This window comes from Sander vitreus, chromosome 10, assembly GCF_031162955.1.
Source record: "Sander vitreus isolate 19-12246 chromosome 10, sanVit1, whole genome shotgun sequence".
In the NCBI taxonomy this organism is placed as follows: Eukaryota; Metazoa; Chordata; class Actinopteri; order Perciformes; family Percidae; genus Sander; species Sander vitreus.
Window position 1 is genome coordinate 14,809,699 of NC_135864.1, and position 13,668 is coordinate 14,823,366.

Genomic DNA, 13,668 nt, shown 5'->3' on the forward strand with positions numbered 1-13,668 from the left:
CTTGACTCGTCTAATATCGACTGCTAAAGCCTCATAACTTTGTAATGCATTTTTTGCACAAAGAGAGGACTGTTGCTTTTGTCCCTCATAACCCTATTGTTTAACTACTGTTATGTAGCAACATTATTATTATGTTATAACCGTGCCTCTGTTCACCTGATGAATGCAAGTCCAATATTGTGTATTGATGCATGTCGAGCAAAGATAATACTGTAACTGTGCCCAATGACAAAAGCAGAAATGCCAACATGTTTATTACCAAATGACAACAGCTTTTTATATCTTTACGAAGAAAAGAAAGAAACATGAGACCAGGGTGCAACAGAAATTATTTAAGGCTCTGTTAAATCCTCAGCGTCAAAACCAAAACAATGTACCATGTATCCTGAAAAGTCACAAAAAGCGAAAAAACTAGTATAAAATTAAAAGTTTAAAACTGGCTACCCATGTCGTTAGTTTTTAATAAATAGGTTACTATAAGGAAAAGAAAAATACATAGTTAAATCTGATTAACTGTGCCGGAACTTTTATCAAACCACATTGCAACGGGAGTTATTTGATGACAAGAAATCGCCGTCTCCTGAATTTAAAGCAACACACAAATATGTACTGTGAGCTTCCTTTAGTCGTTCCAAAAATCTTTCTCCCACAGAGACTCCTCGAGAAAGCTAAAAATGGAAGACCTGCGTCCACGCGATTCATGCCTTGTAGACAGTTTAACAGAATCCTGGCTAAAAACAGTAAAATAAGTCCTCCTTATCACTTCAAGTTGATTTAGTACAACATTTTCAATTTTGAGCATGCATGTTTTCAGATGAGTTTAGCGGCTTCAGGCTACTGCAATAATAAAAAAGGTAAATTCTTGATGTTACAGGTTTAATCCACAAAGTTGTCCATCCTGTCTCAATTTCCTGATGCTAAAAACAAACATTGTACACGCTACTGTAGTTTGTGTCAGTTAAAATTACTATTTTAGACAAGATTTTCAAAATAAAGTGAGCAGCACCTGTGCAGCAAACTGGTCAAAGTATGCATGTTTAAAAGTCAAAATGTTTCAATATTATGAAATACTTTGTCAAATTCCAAACATGAGACATAATACAAGTAATAAAGTATATAATAGTGATTATAGCAGCTTTAAAAAGAAGCTGCAACCTCACAAACACTCCTGCTTATTTCAGGGATACTTCTGACTAAAAGGAGAGAAAAGAAAAGACTGAAATTCACAGATGATCATTCTCGCTCATTACAAGTCCATCTGACTACATCCTGGGTCAACGCAAAGGCCGTTAAGGTTGCAGCAGAAACGTCTTCTAACAGTTATGATATCAAAAATAGGACCGACGTCTTTCCTGTCAGATGCTCTGTGATACAGTCAGAAACCACATTGAACAGAAACTTTACCAGCTGCGGTAAGTTTTTGTCAGTTTGTCCCCCGGTTTATGGTTCATCAAAATCCTTGTGGTGATCCAGACAAATGATGCATCTGTATAAAAAAAAAAAAAAAAGAAAAAAGAAAAAGAGAGAAAACCCAAACAGCTTATTAATACAAGTTTACAAGTTTAAATGGCTAAACTCAATGTGCATCTGTGTGGTGAACACAGGGAATTTCTCTCACAGTATCTCCTTCCTGTTTTGGAACATAATTTCTTTTTCAGGATGTCACATTTTCCTCTTTCTCTGGCTCGGTTCACAGGACTATCTGCTTCATTGGTCTCTACGGCCCTGAGCTGCTCATACAGTTGTGTTCTTCATGCTGCATACTTTCTGCGATCTTATGATAACAAGCTAAACCAACGGACTGCACGGAGCAGCACCACCCACTCGTCTTTCTCACTTCCAACTGAACCGCTCCTCTCCCTCACACTGCACTGAAACCCCACACAGTCATCCATTTGTCACATTTCTCCTCAGCTTGTGAACCATTATACACAGACACTGCCGGGACATTTAATCACATTTTGTAAATTAGTGAGTGGCCAACTGTGCTGTGCTTGTGAGCTCTTTGGGGCAGCCCGAATATAAATGCAACCATGCAAAGGAGGATGGGAATTGCAGTGTTTGTACCTCTTCCTCACTGTACCACACAGGCTGTGCAGCACTGTTCCTGCTTCTCCGGCAGCGTGGAATAATTCATCTGTCGGACGATCTCTGCGAACAGCTCGTCCACCATAGTCTTGCTCTTGGCAGAAGTTTCAATAAAAGGGCAGCCCCACTCTTGAGCCAGAGCTCGTCCATCTGAGCCAGCCACTTCACGCTCAGATTCCAGGTCGACTTTGTTCCCGACCAGGATCAACGGCACCTTCTCGAAACGTTTCACTCGCACTATTTGGTCTCGCATTGGTCTGATGTCCTGAAAGGTGAAAAGGGAGAGGATATGAGTGTGCGTTTCTCATGAAACCTGCAGGCTGTTTGTAGCACTGACACAAATAATCAGTAGGCCAATATATTCTTTATATATATATATAACTTTTTCTTAGCAGCTTTTCAATATGCAGTTCATACTGGAAACGTATTAGGTACAGTAACTTCCTCACTGTGGTGACACAGCTAAAAAGAATATGCATTCCTATCTTATGAAGTTTATTTGCCAATGGCTTTCCAAAGTGCCAGGTACATTTTTGGTATTGCATCATTTCCTGTTAGTACACAATATTTAAGTATACTATTTTTGTATACTAACTGCAAAAAAAAAGAAGTATACAATGGGAATTGCAATATATTACATATTGTATACAATTAGCAGTATGGAAACCAGGACAAAGCGTATGTCATGAAACATTCCCTGGCATAGCGTCATCATTGACGGTTTTTATTGAACCTGTAGATCACTGTACTTTTTTTTAGGTTTTTGTGGCATTTCACTATTTTGAGTTTTCTATTAAATACAGTTTAGCCAAATTGAAAAGTGTTGGTTACTATGAGACAAATGTGCGTCTTCCTTTCCCTCTACACTTAAACATATATGAACCTGTTTTGCAAGCTGGTAGCTTAGGTAACTGTCACACACTCGCATGTTTCTGTGCAGTTTTCTTGAAAGATAAAAAAGAGATCTATAAAAATAGCTTGAGACTGAAAACTGACCACTTAATTGTGCAGTGTAAAAAACATCACGATTACTCGTTTTTGTAGGATTTTTTTCTCTAGAATTACAAATATATTGTGACGTATAGTCAATTGTTGTTCTGCAATTCACCCGATACCACAGAACAGCCTATAAAATGATGCCAATTCACCATGAGATCCTATCCTAAGATTACTACGGCACCACTGGCTTTAAATGGATGTAACGTTATGGATTGGATTTTTAAATCAGATTCATTTCCGTCTTTGGATAATAAAGTAACATTTGGATGGTGCAGGGCTCCGCAATCAGGTAGTATAAATCACACCCCAGTACAGCGTTTAAATGCTGTGATTAACTACCTAGCTATGAACAGTTGAAGGTGTGTGAGGTGACATCTGGTACCTGGAATGACTGCTGGTTGACCAGGCTGTAGACCAGGATGAACCCCTGTCCGTTCTTTATGTACAGATCTCTCATGGAGGCGAACTGCTCCGTCCCCGCAGTGTCGAGGATCTCCAGCACGGAGGGAGACGAGTCCACCTCGATCTCCTTTCGGTAAAAGTCCTCGATGGTCGGGTCGTATTTCTCGATAAAGGTGCCGGTGACAAACTGGACGGTCAGCGCGGACTTGCCGACGCCGCCGCTGCCCAGCACGACCACTTTGTATTCTTTCATTGGGGCGGTCAAGGCAGGCTAACTTAGCAGCTAACGACTTAGCCTCACTGTTATACTCGCTGCAGAAACATTTATCAGGCCTTTTAAAGAGCCAAGAAGCGAACTGACAAATGTTAGGCAATATACAATAACTTCTCTTCCTTCATATAAACCCGGGTGTAGCGCTCATACTCGTTGTTTTTCTTACGTTGCCTCGCTAGTTTAGCGAGTTAAAAGTTGATGTCCGTTGACGTTAACTCTGACGTAAGCTAGCGTTAAAGCTAGCTCGCTTCTGGCTAAATTCACGCTGTCCCATGCTCGAGCCTCAAACCTTTACATCCGATCTGTTAAACCACAGGTACCGGGGACTCATCGACGAACTTGCTGTCTAGCTACAGACAGCAAGTCACGGTAATACACATTACACTTCCTCTACAGACAGCATGCCAATTCCTGCACACACCATGGATGTGTTAAGAGAACGGCACGCACACACACACATACATACATACATACATACACACACACACACACACACACAAGCCCGCCGGTGTCGCAAAACGCAGCGCTGGTTATGTCCGTCCGTCCGGGCCTGGTTCTGGTTCCGGCGTCGGCAATCGTGCGTGCTATCGACGGACACACCACAGATTCAATATTATAATCCGAGGGTCCATTGGCTACAGTTTGTTGCTGCTCCAATGTATATCTGACTCTGTGTTGGGGAGGTTTGCTTACAGAAAGGAAAGCTTTTTCTACCAACTGATTTCCTGAAGCTAACCGTCTGGTTTCCGCTCACGACAACAAGACTTCCAGTGTGACTGTTTTCAAAATAAAAGCTCCGCTACATCAGAGTCAGAATGAGATGTATTGCCAATTTATGTTTTCACTTGCATGGAATTTGCTTTGGCGTGTTTGGTGCATACAATACACATATGAAAAATGAATAAACAATAGAGCAAAGTACTGCATCAGTCAAGAAAATAAATAAAGAATATAAATATTGCAATTAAAATATGTAGGCTACCTGTTTTAGAAAGACAAAGACGGCTGTACGTTTTTCAGCAGGGTGTGCAAAATTATTAATCAGGGTATGTACAAAGTTGTCATATATATATATAATATTCAGTATATATAATATGTGCAATGGTCAGGGATAAAAGTCCAGGATGTGTGTTACCGTAACATGTAATGATTCTGGATGGGGGGTTAAGAGTCTAACGTTATAGCAATGAGCCTGAATACTGGAAACATCACCATCACCAAGTTTAATTTGACCCTATGCAAAATTTAATTTCATGGTAGTCAGTTTTTGGACATGTTAATAATTTACTGAGGAGTGCCAAATGTACATGTTTAACCATGTATTGTTTGTTTACTGTTTATTTCAGTCAGATGTTTTGATTGGTCATGCAATAAAATCCCACAGGAAAAAGAAAAAAAAATACGAGATGAAAACATTTATTGATAAATGTCCATAGTTGTGTAGACGCATACCACATAACTGCAATGTTCCTAGTTTGTTTTTGGCTGGGGGAAAGTTTGTTGCCTGCCACAGACTTCCAATCCTCCCTCTCTCTCCTCTCTGTATTTCTACTGTCACTAAAAAAATAAAGGCAGTAATCTTAAAAAAAAAACTAATTATTATACTATATTACTGAATGATAAATGTTAAATGTATTGCTAAATGATAATTGTTAGTGTTCAACCTATACTTTGTTTATGCATTGTTTAAGCTTAAATGCTCTAAATTTCGGTGAGCAGATGTGTCACAGGAAGTGATTTATCTAACCGCCAGCTGAAAATCATGTGTTTTGCTGTCCTCCAGTGGATTATCTGCTCTCCCCTTGCTACAGTGATGTAGAAGTGTACGCCAAATGGTGTCAGTAAAGATCCAACAGGCTTGAAACTTTGAACCAGAGAGGCCAGTGAAAGACCTGTTATTACAATACTCTTCACAATGTATTAAAGATAAATTTAGGTTGCAATGATTCATGCTTTTGTTTCTTTTCAAAATATTCCAAAATGAATTTGTCAAAAATAAGTTGATTGTTTTGGTCTGATATGCAAACTTGCATACATCTTAACTAAACATTGTAGACTGGAGGGTTGTAGAAGGTGTAAGTATTGGCCTATATCATCACAAGTATTCACAAGTGATCAAGACGCTTTTTTAGAGGGCACATATCATATAAAAAAACTCATTGCATTAAAGTTTTTACCAGTAAGTTTTCCCTTGCAAGTAATTTGCCTTGGTGTATTTGGTGCATACAATAAACAAGGAATAAACAAGACAAAGAACTGCTACAGTTAAGAACATAAATACAGAATATTAAAAAGAAATGTTTTTGTAAAAAGACAACACACAAACACAAAATAACAAATATGTACAATGTAACTGTTTTAGAAAGGGAAATAAGGAAGGATGTACAGTTTATGGTTATAATATTGATCGGATGTGCAAAAATTCACAGTATATATAATATGTGCAATGGTCAGGGATAAAAGTCCAGGAAGTGCGTTTATGTATTGTGTAGTGACTGATGGTGGGGGGTTATGTCAGAGATTGTCAGTGGGGTCCCGGGCCTTGTTGATGAGGCCCAATGCAGTCAGGAAGAAATTCCTCCTGCGGGAGGGGAGTGTTTCAAAAAGTTTGTGACCCGGGTGGGAGGTATCGGCCACAATCTTTCCTGGCCGCCTCAGGGTCCTGGAGGTGTACAGATCCTGGAAGGACAGAAGATTGCAGCCAATGACCTTCTCAGCAGAGAGGATCAGAATCAGAAAGATTTACTGATGATACACTGCAGTCTGCCCTTGTTCTTGGCAGTGGCAGCAGCGTACCAGATGATGACGGAGGAGGTAAGGACGGATTTGATGAGGGCAGTGTAGAAGTGCACCATCATTGAACTTCTTCAGCTGCCACAGGAAGTACATCCTCTGTTGTGCCTTTTTAATGGAGGAGCTGATGTTCAGCTCCCACTTAAGGTCCTGTGAGATGGTGGAGCCCAGGAAGCAGAAGGACACTAGCCTTGAAATCCAGACTCAAATCCGAAAGATTAAGGGTCTGGCTATGAGTAATGAAAATGGCCCAACTCGAGGGGCGGCACCAAGCATGAATTTGAAAATATCACTGCACGCAATTGGATAACACAACGACCAATGTTTACTGACTGATTCCGGACATTGACATCGCAGCGCTGTCGTCATCTGTTTAGCTTGTCTCTCGTCTCATCTATGTGATTGGTGCAGCTAGGCTCCAAGGGCATGGGTAATGAGCATCATTACTCATTGCCAGAGTGACTCACTGAGCAAATTCAATTGTGCTCTCGCGAGAACTCTGGATTTCCAGGGTAGAAGGACACCACAGTGTTGACTACAGACCTGTTGGCTCTGTAAGCGGACTGCAGGGGGTCCAGGATTGGGTTGGTGAGGGTTCTGAGGTGTGACAGAACAAGGTGCTCAAAAGACTTCACAACCACAGAGGTCAGGGCGACGGGTCTGTAGTCATTCAGTCCTGTGATCCTTGTGTTTTTGGGGACAGGGATGATAGAGGAGGACTTGAAGCAGGCTGGTACATGGCATGTCTCCAGTGAGGTGTTAAAGATGTCTGTGAACACAGCTGATCAGCGCAGTGCTCCTGTTACGGTGGAATGACAATTTGAACCCAAATGCAGACAGAACTCAAAGCCAGGGGTGTACATGATAACAAGGTTTATTTGAATATACTCAAGTGGGGCAGAGTCCAAGTTTTCAGGAGGGGGCAGGTCTGAGTTAGTCGGAGAGAGAGCGGGGTAGTGCAGAGGGGGCAGATGAGGAAGCTTGTGGCGGCATCCAGTGAATGAGATTTCTGGTTTTGAGTGGAGTGGTGGCAGAGTCAGGTCCAAATGGCAAACTGCAGGCACAAGAGACAGGATTAGAGGTTGAAACACACAAGTAGAACAAATGAGCAAAGTTGGATGGACCGTGACTAACTGTCAAAGTATTATCCACTGATGAGAAGCAGCTGGACCCCTGACTCCCGCACACCTGTATCCACCCCTGCAATTAAGACACGAGAGAGAGAGAGAGAGAGAGAGAGAGAGAGAGAGAGAGAGAGAGAGAGAGAGAGAGAGAGAGAGAGAGAGAGAGAGAGCACTGCTACACAGAGGCAGCGGGCCTGACAGTTTCAGGGTGGAGGGACAGACAGAGTCTGGTCTGGCTGCTTTGTGGGTGTTCTATCTTCTAAACAGTATGGTAACTTCACTTTTGTGAATGGAGATGGTTGTTATCAGATTTGGCTCCCCTTCCTATGTCAAATGCAGGCTCATTAATATACCGCCATCTGATTATCTTCACCTATGGCTTGAGAACTATACCTTTGCAAAGGTGCACCATATTTTTCTTGTAAGCCAATCAGAACAGACTGGTCTTTTCAGGAAGGGGCTTAAAGAGATGGGCGCTAAAATTGAGCGTTTCAGACAGAGGGGGAATACAGGTATATTCAGACAGACAGTATACAAAAAAATAATGTTTTTTTGAACATTAAAACGTGTAAACCATGTTCTAGTAGAAACCCCAAATAGAAGTATCAACCTGAAAATGAGCATATATCTCTTTAACTGAGTGGACTTGCAGTTTCCTAGACAATATTTTCATATACTGCAAGTCTATTTTCATGAGACATTCATGACTTCCACTGTAAATATAACCTTTAGTCATATAGATAACATCAAGTCATACACAGGTGAAAACAAACAATGCAGGAGACAAATAGAAAATGTCTCTTTAAAGGTGACACAAAAAGATAATGAACAACAAAACATACCACAAGAGGATCACAATTATGTGTTTTATTAAAGGTCAAACAGAAATCGCAGAACTCATCATAGGCACAGTAACTTACTCTTAATAGCTATACACTGCAAAATAAATTGGCATGTAGCACAGCAGCACATACAAGCACCACAAGCAGAAAACAGAGTGAAACGATAGATGACTAAGAAACAGCAGTCACTCTCACATCTGTCCTAGAGTGTCAGAGAGAGTTTTTCATATGGCTTAGTCCTGAACAGTCTTTGGCCCTCGTCATCTTCTATGGGTTGCCATTCAGTCTGCGATTGTACCATGGATGTATTAGGATTTTACCCAATTTAATAATGACTCAGCAACAAAGGATTTTAAATAAAGGGAATAGTCTTACACACACATGTGCTGTTTAAGTCAATTTAAATGTAAAGTGTAAAAGAAAACTACATCTTGCATGATAAAGGCACAATTACAAACAAATCATTTTAAAATAATGGCAACAATAAATCAATTTCAAAACAAAGTCACAGTCTTATTTACTCGTTTGTCACTGGAAACCCACAGTATGTTAAGTCCACTCCACATGTGGAGTCAGAGGGCTGTGAACTGATTCACCAGGATGACTCAGTCAATCCACCACTAGGACCTAAGTGCCATGGCAACAAAATCGCTGGCTTTAATAGCAATTGAAGGACGTCACATGTCCAAATCTGCAGGAACAGAGTTGTGTAAGGATGTTGCTGCTGCTGCAATAGCATTGGAAAACCAGGTTGTTTGCAGTTTTAACTAAAATCCTGAGGAGAATTCAGATGTATTGTTGTTTTGGATGATGACAACAAGGGAGCAAAGAATAACTCATTTCACAAAATGACAAAAGTCAAGTGAATTCAAAACCCTGTGAATACATCTCACATCCATGTGCCTCTATAGGCTGAGCTCTATATATGCTCCTCTTTTCTTCCTGGCTGCTTTTCAGCCTGCAGGTGGAGCTACTCTATGCTTTTTGGGTACATTACTGGAGAGAGGAATGCACCTGCATTCATGTATTCTTGATGAGCATTTAAGACCAAGAGTTAGCACTGGTTTATTATATATATTCCAGACTGACTGTTTCTTCTAATCCACCTCTCTTGTTTGATAACAGGGTCAGATATTACAGTAAATTCACTGAAAAAAAGCCTTTTTGAAAGCAAAGCATTCATGATTTACAGCTAGGCAAAGTCATGCTTGGCAAAGAACAGAGCTCTAGCTAACAAACAAACAATAGGACAGATATCTCAAAGCAATCTTTTTATACCGTAATAAAATGATAGACATACTCATATCATTAACAATACACTGATTGGATTTGTCATCAACTCTTTCATCTATATTTATTCAAAATAAATTTTGAGTATTTTGACATAGTTATGTACATAAGTGCAAACAAGGTGAACATCACACATTCGTATACACCTTAGCAAGGATCGACATCACCCAGCACAGCTGGGCAGAAAGAGACCTCTGAACCACCCTCTTGGCCAAACTGAAACAGAACTCACTAATACAAGCTCAGCCCCCATACAGACACACCTGAACAAGGGCCATCCAGTCTGCAGGAGGTGAACAGTGAGAAATGCTGACTAGTTTGATTTTACAGAAAAAGATGAAGATCTTTCAATAAGTCCAAAAGCCTCTTTACCTTCCTGACAGATAGGTGTTTGCTTTAAAATCCAAAGTCCATTCTTATTTCTCAAAAACACCATGTACAAGAACAAAAAAAATAAAAATGAATGTCAAACAAACAAAACAAAACAAACACCTGATCTCCCCTAAGGACCTTTGGATATTACAAGGATTTAAGTTTCCCATACAAAATACTTAATTGCGTTGCAACAACAAGACAAACTAATTAGACATTCCCTTTTTGAATAAGTTAGTGATGTTATTTATTTCAAATAACGTGAAAAAAAAATCACAATTAGGGTAATAGAAAGGTAGCCATGTTGTCATTTTGTTGCCATAGCAACAGCTATTACCAATAACAATGACTCCATCATTGTGTACAAATGATTTTCATATTATATTTTTTTTCTTCTTGGTTTACACAAACTATTAACTATGTATAAATGATTTTTTTTTATTTCCATGCTGTCTTTTTTATGTCAGTTAAAAAAAAAGAAGAAGCTTAACTTACCATTAATACATGTCACTTTCATACACAGCTATCACATCTTTATACAGTGATCAAGAAATAAGGCCCTTTGTTTGTGGCCCGGGCAAAAGAAGTATGCTCAGGACCGAATTAACTGTCCACATGCTAAAGGATCTGGTCACTTGACACAATGATCAGAGCATTTTGCATATTTCAGAGTTATGATTCATGACTGTATAGGAAAAACTACAGTGAGGCCTAAAGGAAATCAAGTACAAGAGAATGAGAAAGGGAAAGATGTAAAAACAAAATTTTCTCATGCCACACCGCAATTCCCCTAACTAACATACTCTTGTGCATCAATACATATGTCTAAATGTACTTAAAAATTCAAATGCCTTCAGAGGCACATTTTGTTAATCAAGTATTCCGTTTGTTTTTTTCCAGCTGGAAAGCAGTTAATGAAGGCATAATGATGTGAAGGGGGGGGGAGTGAGACGAAGGCTAGAGGGAGGGGTTTTCTTGGCTGGACAAAGCTAGTCTTTAAAAAAGCTGTAAGATTTAGACAAACTAAATTGTCAGGACATTCGAATCATCAATTTCATCGAGTAGGAGAGACATATTTCTGTTGAAAGACTTCAAAGACTTGTGAAAATGTAGCTACTCAACACACTCAAAAACAGGGGTAAAGGAGAAGTACATTTCTCTACCAAAAAAAAATGTGTTTACAGATGTACGATTATAGGCATTTAACAGGCGACAAAATGTTTGATCCACCATGGAGATAAAAAGCAAATGACAGTTTAAATAAATAATTCTGCATTTTGGGAAACATGCTTATTGACTTTCCTTTAGAAGGTTAGACAAGAACATTAATATCAATCTCCCGTCTGTGCAGTAAATATGAAGATTGAACCAGAAGACAGTTTTTATGAGCTTAGCTCAGCATAAAGACTGGAAACGGGTATAAGCGAGCTTAGCTCTGTCCAAAGTAGAATGAGAGCAGTATATCGGCCAATATTAGTTTATTGTAGATATATCGTATTGGTATTTATGTCATGTGTACAGAAATGCCAAATTAGGTTTGACGTAATTTATAAAGCTACAAATCGAGCTTGAGATTGAGTCATCGCCAAGCTCGTCGAGTTGTTTTTACATTTCTGATTAAACAAACAAGATACAATGTGGTAATGAGTGAGTTTTAGAGATGCTGTTATGTGTATTTTAGCCATATCTATTCTAGAACAGTCTTTATTCTAAGCTAAGTTTCTGCAGATTCAAGGTTCATATTTAGCAAAAACATGAGAACAGAATCGGTCTTCTCATCTAACTCGGAAATAAAACAAATAAGCGCACTGTTCCTTTAAGAGACACATTGATACCAATTCAATGTGAACTTAAGGTAGCACAATGATTGGGGCTCCCAGATGGTAAAAGGCATTCACCCATCCAAACCAGGGTCAATTCCAGGGAGCTGTACTTCCATGTCGCCCCCATTGAACACAGTTGGCTGTGTTAATGGGTGGTAACTGGTGAGGGATTACATCTTTGTCGCAGCACTACCAACTCCTACTGGGTGGTCTGTCTACACTATTGCTTCTGTGTACAGCCCCTCCAGTGGAAAAACAAATGCTAAAAAAGGGTAGCATGTAAATGTCTTAAATTTTTCCCCACGATTATACCATTGTTTATAGGTGCATTTTGGGTACTTTCCAAGGGAGAGGTACGACAACTGACAAGCAATAAATGGTACTGGGATGTACCTGTACGGTGTACATTTGTACTTAAAAAAGTACAATTCTGCTCTACCTTTTCTGGGAGTGAAAGATATTTCTAAAAGTAGTCACACCATCCATTGACATTAAATATAAATCTATATAACAATACACATTTTAATTTTGAATATGTCTTAACACAGTATCAGCATGGTACCTATGTGACCTCAGAAATAGTCTATACTGTATATAGTGAATCATTACATTTCAACATGCCTGTCTTTTAGAAGGGCATGTGTAGAGTTTTTGCATTAGATACATTCACGACACAATAACATTATTTAAAATGAATAATGTTCAGTGGCAAATGCCATAATATCTGCAGCATTTACAACTAAACAAGTATGTAATCCATTGTCTTTTTCAACACACTTAAGTATGCACACAACTCACTGATCTATTTCTGAACATTAACGATAAGACAGCACAGCTGTCTCAGAGAAGAAACTAGTACAGATGTGATTTACTCTTATACTAACACTCCAAATAACATATCTATCTTTGAGCACTGGTCTGTTCTTACAGTGTATTGACAGTGGTGGGTTGAGGAGACTTAAAAGAGGCACATTTGAATTTGGATAAAAGTTATTTCAGCCCGGTTTCCAGGCTGTTACGTTCAATTTTTCGCACCTAAAGCAATTCCTTACAGACATTTGAAAACCAAATATCCAACTGGTTTATAATTTCTTACCATCAGACATCAAACAGGTGATTTATTCCTCCATCTCCTGACTTTACCATAAATCAGTTCTGGCTATAAACTGGTGTGGCTGCAATATTCAGAGTCTGACTACTTTTGACAAAAAGGACACATCAGTAGAAAAGACGACACATTATAAAGTCAGACAGGACATTTTCAAGTTCTAAGCTTTCTCCCTGAAGAGCCATAAAACATAAAAATCTTGTGCCACGTGTTCAATCCAAAAGCCGCATGAAAGAAGAGAATTACACAAACAAATTGCCTTTTTACGTAAAACACATCTCTGAGTTTGAGAGGGAGACATTCATTTAGAGGAATTATTTAGGTATTGCATTAAATGGGGCAGCTACTTGCATATACCATCCACGACTTGGCACATGCAGACTTTAGGCACAACAACAGGAAACAAATCCAGCTCCCATCTTGTGCAATAACTCTAACATCAGGTGTAAAAGTTGAAGAAGTGCCAATTATAAAAGTCTGTAATCTTAGATCTGACTCTCATCGCGTGATGAATTATCATTTTGTCTTTACTGTGATTTCAGGTGAGTTGAAC

General features: G+C 39.3%; 1 protein-coding gene across 1 annotated transcript; it reads right to left on the bottom strand.

Moving 5' to 3' along the window:
• Window positions 1–237: 237 nt before the first annotated feature.
• Window positions 238–4,517, bottom strand: rap2c (RAP2C, member of RAS oncogene family). The gene is made up of 3 exons (XM_078260439.1): window positions 3,470–4,517; window positions 2,068–2,353; window positions 238–1,486 (listed from the first exon to the last, which is right to left on the bottom strand). The coding sequence occupies exons 1-2, from the start codon at window positions 3,740–3,742 to the stop codon at window positions 2,075–2,077; spliced, it is 552 nt and encodes a 183-aa protein (XP_078116565.1). The 5' UTR covers window positions 3,743–4,517; the 3' UTR covers window positions 238–1,486; window positions 2,068–2,074.
• Window positions 4,518–13,668: the final 9,151 nt, after the last annotated feature.

What these genes read in the sequence shown, in the direction of transcription:
- rap2c (XM_078260439.1), bottom strand. Translation starts at nt 3,742, where the DNA reads ATGAAAGAATACAAAGTGGTCGTGCTGGGCAGCGGCGGCGTCGGCAAG. An exon ending in TCAACCAGCAGTCATTCCAG is followed by an intron (nt 2,354 to 3,469) that starts GTACCAGATGTC and finishes TTCACCTTTCAG; the next exon opens with GACATCAGACCAATGCGAGA.